Raw genomic sequence first — 17,988 nt, forward strand, 5'->3', positions numbered from 1 at the left:
GATTAGACTTTTCTTTAAACACCCAGCACAGAGTTTGACAAATGAAACTAATTAGCGATGGAGGCAGGAAGCTGTAAACTCTCACGCTCCTAGTTTATGGTGTAGCGTCAGGTGAACATCGACAGACTGCACGAAGAGGGGAGATGAGCGAGAGGAAGCGGTTCGAACAAAATCCTTGTGTTATTGCTGCCATTATGTTGTTGATGTGATTAGCCACCTAATCAGCTCGCATTACGTTTAATGTCTGGCTCAAGATAAAAGACAGAGAGGAGCCGGTAATGGGAAGTAACTTAAAATTCCTCAGATAGAAGCACTTTGAAAGAAGCTGTAAGTTTTGGAATTGTTTATGCTTAATCATTCACATGGTCAATGTTTTTGGCATTTACGAGTATTTACATAGTTCTGGAAACTATACATTTCTGAATTGAATCTTTTTTCTTTGCTTTCCTTTTCTGGTGAATGTACTTTTAATATAAAAAAAAATTGTCATGTACTCTTGATAAAAAAAAAAAAAAAAAATCGTTCCTGCTTTATCGTTCATATAAATTTGAGAGATTATCAGCATCGTCCACATCACTTGATGTGGTCACCATTTTAAAGCTTGGTAGTTCTGATATTGTATAAAATAGGATAAAATGATATTCAAAAGCACAAGCAGGTGTGTAAGGTTGACTACATAAAATATATTACAATTTGATGTGTACAAAATAACATTGAAAGATGCAGTTTGTCAGTTTCTTTTAACACATTTGTTCTAGCCTGAAACCTGGAAATGATTTTCTCCTACAGTCAGAACAGATACTGCCTCTTTTCCTTATAAACCAACTCAGTAAGCGTACACGGTTTAAGAAAGTGGTGCTGATGAATTCTCTCTAACGGGGATTTAGTTTGATGGTGCTTTTAAACCCTGACCTATTTGTACTAACATGAGGCCATTTTTCATGGAGTCAAATTGCCCTTTTTAATTCGCTCTACATAAAAGTATACGATAAATACTGATAATACTGACAAAGACTTTTAATAAACTGATCCTTTAAGATGCACACCACAGCAAGTCTAACAGAGGCAGGGAGGGATGTAAAGAATGGAAGTCACTGTAAATTATTAATATAAGTCAGATAAAGATGTATAGCATGGGACCGACATGACGCAGGTCATTGCTCATTTTGCGCAAGAGAAGAATATTCCTGCTGCGGTAATTTCAACCCTCCTCCATCATTCATCTCCCTGTGCTTTAATTAGCTTCACGAGGCTTTTGGCAGCGGATGCTTGGTGAACACCTGCATTTTTCAAATAACGCACAGCACATACATTTTTTTTTTGCTGTGTGTGCTGAAGTAAATGTGCGTGCAAGTGAAGACAAAAATTTAAAAAAAAAAATAAAAATTTGCAATGCATTCTGAATAAGTGAATTAAATAAATATAAAAAACAGATCAGATTGAATCACATGGAATGATTAGCGAATACATACAGACTTCTTTTGACATATGAACTGATATGAAGCTCACCGTCATGAATCTCAAAGGCCATACTGGTGATCTTCTGTGTGATGACCATCATTGGCCTGGAAGCACAGCGGGACAGGAAGGAAAGATATATATATGTATATATATATATATATAAAAGTAAACAGATCATATAGATTTGTGGCACGTATTAAAAATAAGACAAAACAAACAACAACACTTTGTCTTATGGTTTTAGACTGCAATCTTTTTTGCAGTCTAAAACACAATCCTTACCCTGTGAAGTCAGCTGAATACATGCCGTAGTCGAAGACATACACACGTGTGATTTGACAGAAGCTAAGGTACGCCAAGGCAAACACCAAACAGTACCTGAAACAAAGCAATGCGTCTGACATTAATGTTCACATTACTAAGGCTGGAGCTCATCACAGAATCTGAGCATGCAGCCACCTAATATAATATATACTAGATTTAACAGTGAAGAATCTCATGCTTAAACAAGTAAACAAGGACATTAACACAGCTGATTAGATATTAAAACCTCAATGGGTTGAATCTAACACAACTATAATGCTGTAAAGAGATCAAGCCAGTGTTGATTTTCTGTAAATGTTTTACGTAATTTATTCTGGAGGTTTTTAGGTTCATCAGTGATGTCCATGTTCGTGCCATACGATGCTGTGTGTTGTGATATGTTAGAGCTGAAGGGGGAAAAAGCAAAACTACAGATAAACAATATTAAAGCATAAAGTTTGCTTAAGTATCACCATTCTCATCGATTATAAAGAAAATCTATAAAAATGGGTGGGAAAAAAACTAATCTAATTCTGCATAAAAACTACACACCTGGGAAAATACTGCTTTTGGAAAGTGGACAAAATCATCTCTCCTCTGTTATATAGTGGCTTATTGTGACCATATATTAACAACTTAATATATGTACAATAATAATATATGAACTTCATTAACTTCCACAACAAGGTGTCCAGTTTTTTAGGCAGCACAAAGTGTTTGTATATTGGCTCAATGGTTAAGTTACGGGTTACTGATCAAAAGGTGCCACTGCTGCTGCACCCCTGAACAAGGACCTTGATCCTCTGCTCCATATTAATCACACACACATAATCACAAACATGTTACAGCATGGCCCAACTATACCTTTAAAAAGCATTAATCAATTGCTACACTAATACGAAGCAAAGATGAATCACTAAGAGGCTTATGTGATATTACTGGTCAGAGTACATCTTTGTTTTGCAGCACTCCACAACACATGTACACGTGTCTGTCTCTACATCAGTGCTGCTCCACTTTTACAAGCAGTTTTACAAGCAGTTGTTATGAAAATGGATAAAGAATTTAATCATGGATTAATGTAGTGTGAATAAATGTACAATCACCAAGTAGCTTAGCAAGGAATGCTGGCCCGTGAAGTAATAGAGTAACCAATGTGCATGTAGTGTGTGTGTGTGTGTGTGTTTGTGTGTGTGGTACTACACACCTTTGAATTTTAAACCCATCCTTTAAAACCACCCATAGAGGTGTTTCATTATCACTAAGTCTCAGTGGGATGAGTGTGTGGCTGCAGGTTGCCTATTTTTGAAAGTGTGCTGACTGACACTGTGGTGTTGCAAACAGTCACCAGTGTTCCTTCGGAATGGAGAGCTGCTTGGAAGAACCTCCTCACACTTTCGTGTACACAACACCACACCCTAAAAAATATTCTGGGTTGTTTCGGACTCAACATGGAATTACCTCTAGTGAGCTCAGCTCCTAAACCCCAAGCATGGTGCTTCCTTCAGTACCTAATACACAATAATGCAAATAGTAGTTTGTAGTTTCTACAAATCCTTGACCCAGTGACTTTCAGTGTTACAACACAGAACATATGCTGATTTTGGTATGTGTACAAATCACTCTCACTTAGTTTAGTTAGATGAAATCAGGGCATCTTACAGATAAACTAACTCTTATTTCCACACAGCTTTTTTTTTTTGCTCATATGGAAGGTAAAACACTGCTGGTGATGCACACAATACAGGTCCCATGGGACTGCAGCTGAGAACACCAAGCATAATGGGAAGGTAGCTATGAAAGAAAGTAAGGGAGTGTGTGTGTGTGTGTGGTCAGCATTTTCTATTCAATAGCTCCAATGTGTGGAAAAGTTCATGACCTTGGACGCATGACCTCTTCTGAATATTGATTACTCACAGTGCCAAATCACAGCGAAGTGCAATTATTACAACTGTTGCTTTTTTAATAGAATTTCTAAATAAATACCCATTTATCCAGTCTGTATCAGAACCAACAAAGCCGTACCATATGGTACCTATTTACATTAAGGTCCCCTGAACTAACGTGATTTAACTGAATCAATTAACACTAGCCATAAGTAGGGAGTAAAACACAAACAGGGCATAGTGTTCCAGCAAAAATAATCAACAATGCAGTGGTGTGATATGGCCGGTTAAGCAACCGTTACCACTTCAATGTTGATTATTTTCCAAAAACAGCACAACCCAAAGTGTGCTATTACTCTGAACTCACAGCAATTTGCCAACAAATTCAATTCTTAATTACTAAAAATACTATTAACCATTAAGAGTTACAGTAAATGTTCTATAACGTCTATGAAATAACTTCCTGCTCTCTGGTACATACTGTAACAGTAGCTATAAACAATCAACCCTTCACCAAACTTGAAAATAAGATTATATTTCAAAGAACCCAGGTAACACAAACACCTGAAGAATTTAATGTGGCAGAAAAATTACTGACATAACACGTCCCTTAATAACATAACAAAGCTTCACTTTAGTAACAAGTTGATGGTCCATATTTTTCTTTATTTCAAATTTTTAAAATGTACAAATTTATTTACATTTTTAATGGGCGAAATAAACATTGCTCAATTCAGGTGGTGATTATTTGTCTGATTTATTCATTCATTCATTCATTTTCTACCGCTTATCCGAACTACTTCGGGTCACGGGGAGCCTGTGTCTATCTCAGGTGTCATCGGGCATCAAGGCAGGATACACCCTGGACGGAGTGCCAACCCATCGCAGGGCACACACACACTCTCATTCACTCACACACTACGGACAATTTTCCAGAGATGCCAGTCAACCTACCATGCATGTCTTTGGACCGGGGAGGAAACCGGAGTACTCAGAGGAAACCCCCGAGGCACGGGGAGAACATGCAAACTCCACACACACAAGGCGGAGGCGGGAATCGAACCACCAACCCTGGAGGTGTGAGGCGAACGTGCTAACCACTAAGCCACCGTGCCCCCTTGTCTGATTTAGTTTATTATAATTAAAAATATGTTAGAAATTACTTTGTCCATGTTATTTATTATGTATTAACGTTTAACTGGTTTCTTTATATTAACGTCATACACAATTCAAAATCATGTCCAGACACAGCTCATATTTACACAGTGCTCCCTTCCCAATGTTCCCAAACAAAGAGAAGACTGTCATGTCAGAACAAGTATACATGAGTACTGACATAACTGAATGGCATTAAATCCTTTGGTTAAATGCTCAAGAAAAGAACATGCTGCGTACAGAATAATCACAGAAGAAAAATGACATAGCTGATAAAAAAAGTCTTTAAAAAGGTATATTTTATTTTTGGATCACTGTGAAAATGATGTACGTGTTAATGACACAGGTTGTGTGCGATGATAGCTAGTACATTTCACAGCTGAGTGAAAAATGGATTAAAAAGTATTAAAGCATTAAGTTTGCCTTAAGCAATGCTTTCACCAAAATTTTAAACAAGTCACACCATTATAGAGATCTTATAAATAAAGAATATCTATAACAATGCATGAAAAAAGTCTATCTATCCATCCATCAGTTTGGGATGTGCTCATTTACTTGTTGAACATCGTTTTTCAAATTTAGTTTCCATTTGCTGTTCTTTTCCGGGAGAAAATTATTTTTTTTATAAGCATTTGCTCACTTATGAGGTGTAAGAAATGGCAGATTGTATGAACCCAGATTCCACTCCAAGATACATGTCAGAAAGGGCTCATAACCAAAAAAGCTTAAATATCAAAAAGCAATATGTTTTAGAACTCTAAATGAAGAACCTTGATGAATGGTTAGTATGGCAGCAGCAGGAAATCAAAGACTGTCACTAAACAAAGTTATACATGACTGTGATTACCATTTATTCAGTAGTATCACCCGACTATATGGGTGATACTCAGTTCTTAGACTCAATTTACATTTAAAGTGAAACCCCATTTAAACTACAAAGAAGAAAAATGGTATAAAATATTTGAGCAGGATTTGTCCTGTGTTCTACTTTTTATGCATTTTTTCAGTGCTACACTGGAATAAACTACTTCTTGATTAAGATCATCCTCATTATTTTCTTTTCTTACAGAGATCAGAAACTGATGTTAGGTGAGGAGGTAATCGAAGGTGTTCAGTGGGGTTAAGGCGAAGACTCTCCAGTTCTTCCACACCATGTCAATTCATGTCTTCTTTAAGCTTGCTTGATGCACAGGGGCATTGTCAAGCTGGAACAAGATTAGTTCCAGTGAAGGGATCTTGTAATGCTATTGTGGCAACAGTTTGATTATGAAACACATACGAGTGTGATGATCAGATGTCCACAAACTGGCCATATAGCACACCAATACACATTTATGTTTAGATAAGTAGTTCCCCCAAACCAGGCTTTAGTGCACCTTTACTTTACTTTTATTTATAAAAAGAAAAAAAAAATATTGAAATATCATTATTATTTGAGTAAACATTAAAATACTATTACGCACTTATAAAAAAAAAATAATTTTCTATGAAATTTTTTATCATAAGTGAAACAATTATCAACTTTTTTCGAAGTTTCTAACCCCTAATGCTAACCCTAAACCTAGAGCTTTCTGTATGTAGAGAAAAAGATTGCATGACAAAATTGTGCTCAGCAGGGATGAGCTCTGCAGTTTTCTAAGCTGCCTATTTTTGGTGATAATGTGCATTTAGCTTCACCATGAAATCTGAGTTGTATGAAGATGGAATTTGGAAACATTTTTGGATTCCATTTTCACATTATACTTGTTACAGCATCTCTATGCATTTAACATGATCCTGTTCAACACACGTATCTCAGATCTCTCTTAAAGAAAGCCAAACCAGTGCAATGATCAGTGTAACACAATCTGTAGATATTATGACCCACTGACCACCTTATATTGAACCAATACATGTACTGTATGTATGTTTAGCTCTGCCGGATGTAAAAGCTTCTTTAACATCTGTGTTTGAGAGTCTTCAGCTAAAGCTAATAACGTAGGCTAGAAAACAAAAAAAACAGGAGTTTTTGCTGTGGCTCAGCTGTGATTCTACAAAATTCAGATAAACTCACTGACTCACTTGTGCATGTGTTCAACTCCTGCCAAGATCATGATGCCATAGGTGATGCCACTCTGCATCAGGAAATGGAGAGCATACCTGCCAAAAAAATATAATCACACACAAACAGATGTAAGAATATAAAGACAGATGAGCACAAACAGCTGATGGTAGCTGGCACATTAATAGCAGTTAGTCTCTCTCACATTCTCTCTCACATTTTCGCTCCAAATATCAGGACTTTATCTATTCCCAGAGCCCTTGTTGGACGCCTTTTCTCCAGCTCTCCCTCTCTGTCTTCCACTCATCCATTCCTCCAACCCTCTCTCTCTCTGTCTCTTTCAGTCTCTCTCCTTCCATCTTCAAATAAATAAGAAACCAAGCAAACTGACCTTGCCAAGGTCCTTCATTACTTCAGCTTCATTTAGGGTTACCATTATTCAACATGTCAATCAATATGGACTGAAGAATAAAAGTGTCACAGTTCTGGAGATGTACTGCTTGTCTGGAAGTCTTCAACAATACAATTAAATATCATAAAATACTTTTTCGGTATTTTGGCAAAAGCAACTTCATTTCAAATTCTGACTAATTATCTTTAATATTTCGACTTATTTACAGTACCAAGCTATGTACAAGGTAAGATCTTTTTGTTTAAAGACATTATTTTTAATACATGAACACACCAAAATTTTAGCACAAGATGTATATTTTATGCGCTATTTTTCCCCTTTCAGCTTTCAATGGGCTTCCATATTAAACGTTAGACCACAGAAAGATAAACAAGAAGATGAATACAATATATAGACATAAACAATTTGAAAACCGAGTGGCAATATAATGAGTGCCTGTAAACAACAGTTACACTCTGCTACACGTCTGAGATTTCACCCATTCTTTAATACCCATTGACTGGTTTGTGCTATTAAATTGAATGCATTAACAAGACAAACATCTTTACTGATGCTCCAACCTCGATACTGTCCTGAGATGTTTTTATTGTACACTACAGCTATTCTTTGCTCTGTAAATAACAGATAGCTTTTGCAGAAGCACTTCAAAGCACAGCCGTCAGTAAAAGTGATGTACAGCTCTACACAGTAATCTAGAAGTGAAGGAGAGGGCAGTGATGAATCATGCTATGTGCCATTAAAACAAATTCATATTTGTATCCCTTCTGTAGAATTTTATTAGCGGAAAGCAATAGAGGGAATTTACAAATCACAAAACACTAATCCAACAATGTGTAATTCATTCATTTATCCTCAGTAACTGCTTTATGCAGGTCAGGACCATGGTGGATCTGAAGCTTACCGTGGGAACACTAATGAGGCAGGAACACACTCTGGATGAGATGCTAGTCAATCATAGGACTACTTATGATTAGCATGTTTTAAGCAGGGGCTTTAGCCTCTTCTGCAAACAAGCTAGCTCTAGGATTCACTTCTATGTAACTCATGCACACTTTATAAGTCAAACCTAGTTCATGATCCAAGTACCAGGAACCATAGAGTAACTATATAGCCAATACATTTAGTAGTTTTTATTAGATATTATTTGAGTACTTTCAATCAGATATTCTGAGAATTATTTTTCATATACCTAAAAAGTACCATTACTCTTCAAATGTTGCAGATTTGCTGTCGCTATCACAAAGAATAGAAACAGACAAGAGAACACCCACAACATCGGCAATTGCTCACCAGCCGAAGCAGAAGAGGGCGAAGTAGAATCCGAGCAGCGTGGCCACCACGTGCCTGACAAACGGACTCGTCTTACTGGGGTGCAGGTAGAGCCGGAAACAGAAGGCAGAGAGGAGAGCACACAGCTGACATGCAACAAAATTCACCTGAAAAAGAGAATGGATTATACATCACTTCACCTGAACAAGACAACATGTGTGTTTCAGTATAAATCATGATAAATTTCCTCCACGGATCAAGTCCAGATTTAACGGGTTTAGAGCATTCCTTATTTTCCTCATCACTGTATATATGCATCCTATCACAAGATGAAGTGTGTGTTCATTTTGAGGATCTCACACACTTTATTGTCACTCCTATTGGCACTTGGTGCAAAAATTTGCTCCAATCTGATCACTAACAGTTGGTCACTTATGTCGCTCTCACTGGAAACGAATGATCAGCACATGCTTTGTTGCTGTGTGTGAAAAGTCTTCATCAGTTCAGATCATAGCATTTCAGTTCAGAGTTCAAGGTTCGGAGTCTGACTTCAGTTCAATTCAAGCCACTCGTATACTGTGCTTTGGGTCATTGAGTGCTAACCTGATGCTCCCTGCACCATGCTTCATATTTTAGATCAAGGTTCTTGTATTTATCAAGGGTTCACATATGTTTCAGAGAATTATCTTATTTCTTATAATCTGCTTTATTAACCTTCATTATCAGCTTTTATTGCATTCCAGAGAAACAAAGTCTAAACAGGGCATGAATCAAAGAACAGATCATGCAATACTGAGGCCCATTGTGTTGATATATGAACTTTTTGCCACAAAACAAGTGCCAACCCCTGAGCTTTGTGGTTGTTGTGGTATGGTATATTAATCTCAGAAGTAGGACTGCAAATCCAAAATGTGAAAGAAAGAATTTATTTTTAATGAATTATTTAGCACTTTCCAAAAGCACAAGGATTCCTTTAATACTCAGGTACCCAGAATGCCCTGTGCCCCAGATAAAGCAGAATGTCGTCCCTTCCTGTCCTGTTCTGTTCTTGAGTCCTGGTCTTGCAGCCTGGTGCTTGAGAGAAGAGGACATTTTCTTCAGCCCAGATAATGATGCTACACAGTAATGTCCATGCTTTTATTTTTCCTAAAACACAATGTCATTCTTAATAAAATGCAGGATTAACACAAGGCTCGACCTAACAACTTTACAATGCAGTGACAATCATGAAAATGATATTACTGATGCATCCCTTCTTAAACAGGCAAACCTCAAACAAACAAACAAACAAACACTAATATCAAAGCAATGAAATGATATAACTAAAGCAAAGTTCATTAGGTGAAATAAAACAATTTAAAAAGTTGGACTGTTTATATATCACATGGGATATTTTATAGATGGATGTACGGAATTATTTTGCGTGGAAACAAAATCAGAATTTAGATTTTTTTTTTTTTTAAATAGAGAAAAAAAAAAAAGAGATTTTATTTATGTGAAACTATTAATAAATATATAAATTGTCCAGTGCCTTCCTAAGTAAATCCAAAACAAATCTGAATATGTAAAGACAACGTTCCCAACAGCAGCAGCAATATTTAAGTTATGCACCTCATTTAAAAGAAGAAAAACAAAAAATCTTGTGAAAGCATGCAAAAAAAGTGCCACGTTGACATAAAAAAAACATTTGAATAGAAGGAAGACCTCCACTATTTGTTCAGCTGCTTGTCTACAATCTGCTCCTGTACAGCTGCACTTCACAAACCCGCAGCAACACAACCGCCTGGTCTGTGACACCCACTACATCTGTCACAGACCCCCCAAATGGGCCCAAAGACCAGGCCAAGGGGATTATGGGAGATTCCTAGCAGCCCCTTAAGGTGCCTAGCAATGAGAAGAGGAACAAAAAGTCAAGGAGAGATTTAGCTGCTTGAGCTAGCATTTAACTCTTCCATTCACATTTGTTGTACCATCTTATTTTTTAGAATATCTTTAAGACCACACTTCATCATGAATCATCCCCAGATTTAAACTGTAACATCATTTAATGTATAAAATTAGCATGTAAGGTTGCAAATTTTTAAAATAAGGTTGCAGTTTTAAAATAATGTAGTGTAGAAAACTGTATTCATCTTTTGTGGAACAAACTTCAATTTTCCAAACTTCCAGCAATATGGGAAATAGGAAAGATAACTCAGTGACTGTTGTTTAAGCTAATGTAACATTTCGAACCATTTTATCTAATAAATAGTGACTGGCTATATGCTGTGTACACAACTGTCACTTTACACAAATTTTTTATCAAACTCTTATCAAAATCGCTTGGTTGAAATAATGTTGAACAAAGTGTTCAGTTATTCTTCATTTTAAAACTAGAATGAATTTCCTGGTTACACAATAGCACTTTTTGACCATATAGTACACAGTTACACAATAGAAAGGAAATTATTTATAATCGCACTATCCGGTGTCACCCGGATAAGGATGGGAGTCTGGTTTTTCCTCATGTTTTTTCAGGGAGATTTTCCTTGCCATATTCACCTTTGACTTGTTCATCAACTTAAACAATTTTTTAACATTGTTTTGTGAAAATATCTAGCTAACTCTCCTATATATATACTGTATATACACACACACACCATCATTAAAGCAAAAGTAACTCAGAGCACACACACATTCTGGTTGTCATTGAAAATTTGCTTCAAAACAACTGATACTTAACGTGATTTCTTTTCCATAATACTGTGCATTTTTGCATTTTTTTAAAAAATCAACTTCTGTGGTAGCAACATCTACTTTAATGTGCCTTCACGCTGAAGCCTAGGGATCATGATGTATAACAAAACGCTGATCCAACAACATGCTGAAGAACATCAAGAAAAAACTTGGTGCTGCTGGATTTAATATAACAATGAGAATGAACAGTCAAATAAATCACGTCATAGTTTGTGACAGAGATTAAAACAACTTAATAGATCTCAGATACAAAGGAGGTTACAAGCTTTGTTGGGCAATAACTAATTCATATCAGAGGAAAAAATGCAAAAATTGAATTGAAAATGAAAAACCCCAGAAAGGAAACCCTGGAGGATAAAAACACAGAGTTTTACCAACAGGAGATCCAAGCTAGAGAATAATTACTGCTGCATATCAAAGGTTCTATTCCATTCAACATAAACCACACTTACATGTAGACTACAGAGAGTAAAACTCCTGTTTTTTTTTTTTTTATCTATTAATATTCTTTCTGAAAATGTTTGTATTCATAGCCTTGTGAATATTAATGTCTATAGCATCTGCAGTAATGCTACAATCTACAAGCTACAGAAAGCTTATTTGCTAATTGTTGTCCAACGAGTGTTTCTAAAAATAAAAAATAAGAAATAATAATAAAAAACTGAATGTTTTTTTATAATAAAAAAACTTTAGTGAATGTATGAGCTAGAATACATATGTGGAATATATGACCTCAAAAGCATACGTTTTGTAATAACAGGCTCCGAACATCTCTCTCAGTGGGCTGCGTGAGCCGATCACTGATCTTTCAGGAGACTAAATAACTAGCAAAGCTAATTTTACAGAACCTTTTGCCTGCCCTCATCAGTTAAAAAAAAAAAAGCTGTAGTCAAAAGGATGTAATGAATCAATTAAGTGTTGAGGTCAGGAGTTCAGGGAAGTGCCAACATATTTATAACCTGCCTGCCTTTAATCAGACCTTAGACAAGAAGTCTAATGTAGCGGTGTGTGCACTGGGACCAGGATCCAAACAAACAGTCATCAAAACAAGCTTATTTTTCTTCAGCTTTCATACAGGCAAGATAAGCATCAGGATAAATCATTTTAAATAAATGTAGATTTGTTGGGATATGGTGGCTTAGTGGTTAGAACATCTGCCTAACACTTCAGGGGTTAGAGATTCGTACACACCTCTAACCCTATGTGCAATGAATTTGCATATTCAGGTTCCTCCCATAGAGAAGGTTGTTTCCTGCAAGTAAACAACAATCTAAAATATAAAACAATAGGTTGGGGGAAATAAACTTGCCATCACTCGCACTACCTATTAATTTAAGGAAGACCATGATGATGTTGATGATGATGATGATGATGATGATGCAGAAGCTGCTTTTAGAGAATAAAAGTGGTCTGAAACATTATTAGAGGATATTTATTTATCATATACAGAAACTGATCACAAAAATTAGTTTTTCCTCTATTTCCAAGGTCTGAACAAACATTAGATCAATGTTTTTGTTACTTGAGAAGGAACATATGTAACCACACTAGATTAATTCCCCCACTTAGTGTATATCTATTTGTAACACAATAAAACTGTAGAATATGGCTAGGAAAAACAATACAGATTCCTTGTGATGTATAGCCCTGAAAAGCTACCCATCAGTTATTAATTTCTCATGACAGCTCAGCGAGAAGAGCTAGAGTGTCGCCACACCTGTTACGAGCTCGCTCACCTTCACCTGCAGGAACAGTGCTCTGTAATTCATGGCTCTCGATGCCTCTTGTTTCATTCTGGGTCATGCTTCGCTCTAGTGATTCTCATCTCCAGAAACGGAGAGGTGAAACCTGAGAAGTGTTCTCTACGCTCTTTAGACTGGACAAGACATACAGCATGTGCATGTGAAGGTGCTGACTGATCAGGCTGCACATACATCACTTACATTTTCTGCCTGAACGACTTGAAGCAGTAGCTGACTAATGGGGCAAAGGATGTGGGGCAGTCGGGCTAAGTCCTAGGGTGTGCTGATATCTTTAACGTAACAAATGACTTGAACAAGCTAATTCAGTAATTAAACAGAACAGCATAAAAATTCAGGGAAAGTCTTAGGTTTTAATGTAGAACTATAAATATTCTTCTTTCTATCGTAAAAGAAAATATTATAATTGTAAAATAAAAAAATTTTGCAGGTTAAAATGAGAAATATATAGGGCAGATATTTTTGTCCTGCAGCTCCTCATCAACAAGCATCTGATGGTCTCTCTGAACACTAACAGAGGAAATCCTAGAGAGCCTTGTTGCTAGGACACTCTGTACTGTTCAGATGCAGAATGAAATCCTGTGCGTGTGTGTGTGTGAATGCTCAACCAAAAAGATGAAAAAAAGGGAAGTAAAAACAAAGTAGCAGACACTATTTTAGTCACTGCACAGTGAGAAGCTGATGTTCAGACATTTCTCTTACAGCACATACTGTATACACTCTCACATACTATATAACTCTCTCACTCATACAGAGCTAATAAACTCACTCACAGTGTACAAGGGCTAGCATTCCAGACGGTCTGTAGGTAGAGCCCTTTTAGTGCACTCGATGGCTTTATTATAACTTCCTTTAGCCATGCAACAGTATCATAGAGTTTCCTATAACAATGACATCTGATGCCAAAAAAAAATAAATATAAAAAAAAAAAAAACACAGCCATACTAAAAATATGCCCTCTTCCAAACCTGTCACATGGTTATAAATCAGACATCAAGACCATTGTTGTAAATGGGATAATCAGAAGTACCCTAGTGCCATGCAGAACTTAATGCAGTAATGAAAGTATTTGTGTTCATAAAGTTTTCATGAAGTAAAAACAGGTTATTTTCTCAAAAAAACTTCAACTATCAAGATACTAAAATTGTCTCATTAGCCTCATTATAAACCCGCATATGAGGAGATGTTGCACGGACAAATGTGCACGCTTTAGCTGCCTACAAAACCCCAAATCCACAGTAAAACCCTCATGTGTATCAGACGAACAGTGTAGCTGAGCTTTTCAAAGCTTAATTCTGCATGAAACTGGTGACTAGTCAGTCCTTAATATGTTGTTCAGGAAGCATCAGGACAGCCCTAAACTTAACACAACGCTTACATGACAAATGTAATGTAGCTGAATGCGCCCAACTACCTCTCAGACATGCACGTATCTGCATTAAACACAGCGTACTTAGCAGCGATGGATCATTCAAGATGTATATTACTATCAAACATAAACAGAGCAAAAGATTCACACACTGTTAGTTTAAAGGCTCCATTCCTGAGCATGACATCTGCTCTTGACCTCTGCACTGAAAATAAGTTACCAAATAATTACCCTGTGATTAAATACCTCTTAAGCTCTAAGTGCTTTCTATATCAATATAGAATATAGTCAATTATTAATGTCTTAGGAGAAGAACTATCCCCAGTACTCTCTGCACTCAACCCTCAGCCAACTACAGTCAGCTAGACAAGCATGGACATGCATCGATCTGAGAAAGGAACGACAACAAAAGCACATGTAAAGGAAAGCATTCGGTTACTGGCAAGCCCAGAGTATGGTTATTGTAAATGAACACAAATCAGTCATATGTACATTGATACATTTGTCAAGATGCTTTTACCCAAAACGAGTCCAGAAGCCAATTAATTCGTAAAGCTACAGAAAGTTAAGAGAATTTCCCCCTCCAAAAAAAAATAAAAAGCTCAGTGTTAACGTGGTAACATGTCAACTGGATGCTATCTGGCTACAAGCCTTCTAGATTTGAGGTGTTTGGTTTAGTATCAAGCTATACATCTAGAGATCAGCAAAGTCTGGTACAGTACTTTCCATCACTAACTACAGCCTGGCTTTGTTAAGCTAGTGACCTTTTTTTTTTAAGTTTGTCAGTGCTCAAAATCCATCCATCCATCCATGCTCAATTTTGCTGCTAAATTTTTTTTTTATTTGGGATGCAGTTTGCGGATTTTATTTATTTATTTTGAACTAGTTGAATTGGCAAAATTATAAGCCCAGGATTCTTCTTTTAAACTTCTCCCAGTGAAGACTGGTGAATATCGTCGCTGTCGGGCGGAAACCTCGTATGTCCAAATTTTGTCAATTTCATATTTTTTCACATATCGATGCTATTGGTCAGTCCCCACGTGGCTTCAACTGTCCACCTCTTCCTCACTCCGCGGGAGAGATTCGCAGCATATTTCTCCTCAAGAAGAGTCGCAACGAATCAACACGTCTTCTGAGGTAAATGTCTTCAAAACACTGGGCTCAAAGAAAAAAAAATCTTGACCCCCGCTAGTTCTGGTGCTCGTCTGAGGACAGGAATTTAGCGCAAGACAATCCACTGCAATGCGGACTAAACCCTGTGCACTGCAGATAAGGTACGGCGTTTTTTTAATTTCCTGAAAAATAACGGTTTTGGAGATACGAGGATTCCGCCCGACAGCGACGATATGTAGTTCTTTTCTATCATAGTCGCTTTGGTTGAACGTGTTGTGATGATGTCACATGAAGCATCTTGGCCCAAGAACTTCTGTGGAAAGACTTGTGGTCTTTGCAACCTCCTCAGAATCTCATGCCGTTTGCTTGACTTTGTGTTAATTTCTACTATTGCAAAATCCTGGAGAGACTGATTATATATATATTATATATGTATGTATCAGATGTGTGCATTCTGTAGCTGGCTAGCTAGTTGATTACATACACAAATACACAAGCTTCCATGGAGGGTTTTCCCCCGACTTCTTTATGTGCCGAGATAAAAACTTCCTGATTTCGTTGTCTGAGTTTAGTCAAATGCAGCATTCGACAAAGGAGAGGGAAGTCATCCTGCAAGAGACCAGTAGCAAATAAAAGATTAAAAAAAAAAACAAAAAAAAAAACATAAAAGTGAGATATAGGCCTATAAACATGAATCGTTTCACTTTATCAAGTCTTAGCAGACAGACTTAGACATGTCTGATTTATTGTCAATCAGAGTCAACAGAAATGTTCATAAATATAACACATTTCCAAGGAAGCCTAGTTTAAAGAGTACAAAAACTGAATCCCAATAGATCTTTAGTGCCTCTTGCCCTGATTCAATCATAACTCCTAAAGGAACCTTGTTCTCTCTGGAGTATTTATCAGAAGACTGGTTTCCTCCCACAAGAGACAGCTACAAGTTTTACATCCAAACTCAGTCTTCATAATTAACTGTGTCAGCTTATCATTATAGTGATGCAAGCCAAGTGGAAGCAGACCTGCACAGCGATAATCAGGGCCATATGTATGATAATAAATTATGGACAATGATCAGCTTATTAGCACGTTCACCTAGTGTCCTGGCCCGAGGCAGAACCATATGTGCAACCATATGCCCTTGTTGTACAGCAGGTCAATGAGGTAATGCCTCCAAGAAAATGAGCACAATAGAATTTGAATATTTATTGTGAAAACTGTGATGCTGTTGGATATTGATTAGTGACCCTAAATAATCACTGTGTCATTAGTACTGACTCCAAAGTGTCACACAGAATGATAAATTATCTGACCTTGCAATATTTACTAAAGCCAGTTTTAAATTAGAGACCATGCAGCTCATCTGACAGTATAATGTTTTTATGATGCTTTTGTGTCTACTGTACAGATGAGTCCATAAAATTATAGAATTGTATTTTGTATCTGATTTTAAGCAGCATGATGCTCTCTGAAAAGGGATTAAAATGTAAAACTTTGTTTTATACAAACAATCTAGTTCAAAAATCAGATTTATTCTTCAAAGCCCAATCAAACCAGAGCAGCTTTAATGCTCATTTTACCATCTTTACTGTGGTAAGGTGTTAAATTATTGTACGGTTTGCATCACTTTTTTTTATTCTAGTTAACGGTCACGGTTCCTGCAGCAAGGTGGAACTTGTACATACTAAAGTACCAGATAAATATGATATAAACACAGTAAACCTTTGTTAATCTATATTAATTCTCCGTTTATGTCTTCTTATGCCGTCGTCTTAAAAAATTAGGAGCCTTCAATCAACTTCCTGTAAATGTTATTCTATCCAATAACCTAGTGCTAATGTGAACATACCCCTATTATACATAACTTCCATCAGTTACATCAATTCCTGCTTAGAATTTGAGCTCTACATTATACTTACACCATACACACTCTCTATACAGACACGCACAATTCACTATACACATACTGTATAATATTTTAGATCTGTCTCCAGTAAGATGAAACTGTAGGCTACTATTAATCCCCTTGTTGAAAGCATAAAAGGGTTTAACTGCATAGGATTTTGCTACCGCTCATGTCTGATCATGTTTTTTTTAGTCAGGAAGCTTTTACATACTCATAGAAATATATAATAAAGGTGAGACCGGAAGTGAAGTGAGATGTAGGACGGAAAAAAGAGTTCTCTAAAAGTAACCGCTGTCGGTTGTGAGAGGGTTTAATTCCCTCCACCCACACAGCAAGTTTAAGCCATAGCATTCAGTAGAGATTCTAATACCCAGTCTGATGCTTTTCTCCAGTAAACATGGCCAATAACCACCCACTTTCACAGGAAGAGGTCCATGACAGACACTGCAAAATTGTCAACCACATTCGCTCACCACAAAACATTCAAAATAAACACACGTAATAACAATTAAAAAAAAAACTTCATGGTATGAATTTTTCAGTCTGGTTATATCTTGCTCATTGAGGGAAAATAAAC

At 36.7% G+C, this 17,988-nt stretch overlaps 1 protein-coding gene across 1 annotated transcript in view; it reads right to left on the reverse strand.

Moving 5' to 3' along the window:
* mboat2b (membrane bound O-acyltransferase domain containing 2b) overlaps positions 1-17,988 on the reverse strand; it is a 31,671-nt gene that overhangs the window by 10,872 nt on the left and 2,811 nt on the right. The window contains exons 2-5 of the mRNA XM_060866406.1: positions 8,549-8,694; positions 6,867-6,944; positions 1,744-1,839; positions 1,510-1,565 (exon numbers count right to left, since the gene is read on the reverse strand). Of these exons, the coding sequence (XP_060722389.1) occupies positions 1,510-1,565; positions 1,744-1,839; positions 6,867-6,944; positions 8,549-8,694 (376 nt within the window). The remainder of the gene's footprint in view (positions 1-1,509; positions 1,566-1,743; positions 1,840-6,866; positions 6,945-8,548; positions 8,695-17,988) is intronic.

Source organism: Tachysurus vachellii, chromosome 3 (genome assembly GCF_030014155.1).
Source record: "Tachysurus vachellii isolate PV-2020 chromosome 3, HZAU_Pvac_v1, whole genome shotgun sequence".
NCBI lineage: Eukaryota > Metazoa > Chordata > Actinopteri > Siluriformes > Bagridae > Tachysurus > Tachysurus vachellii.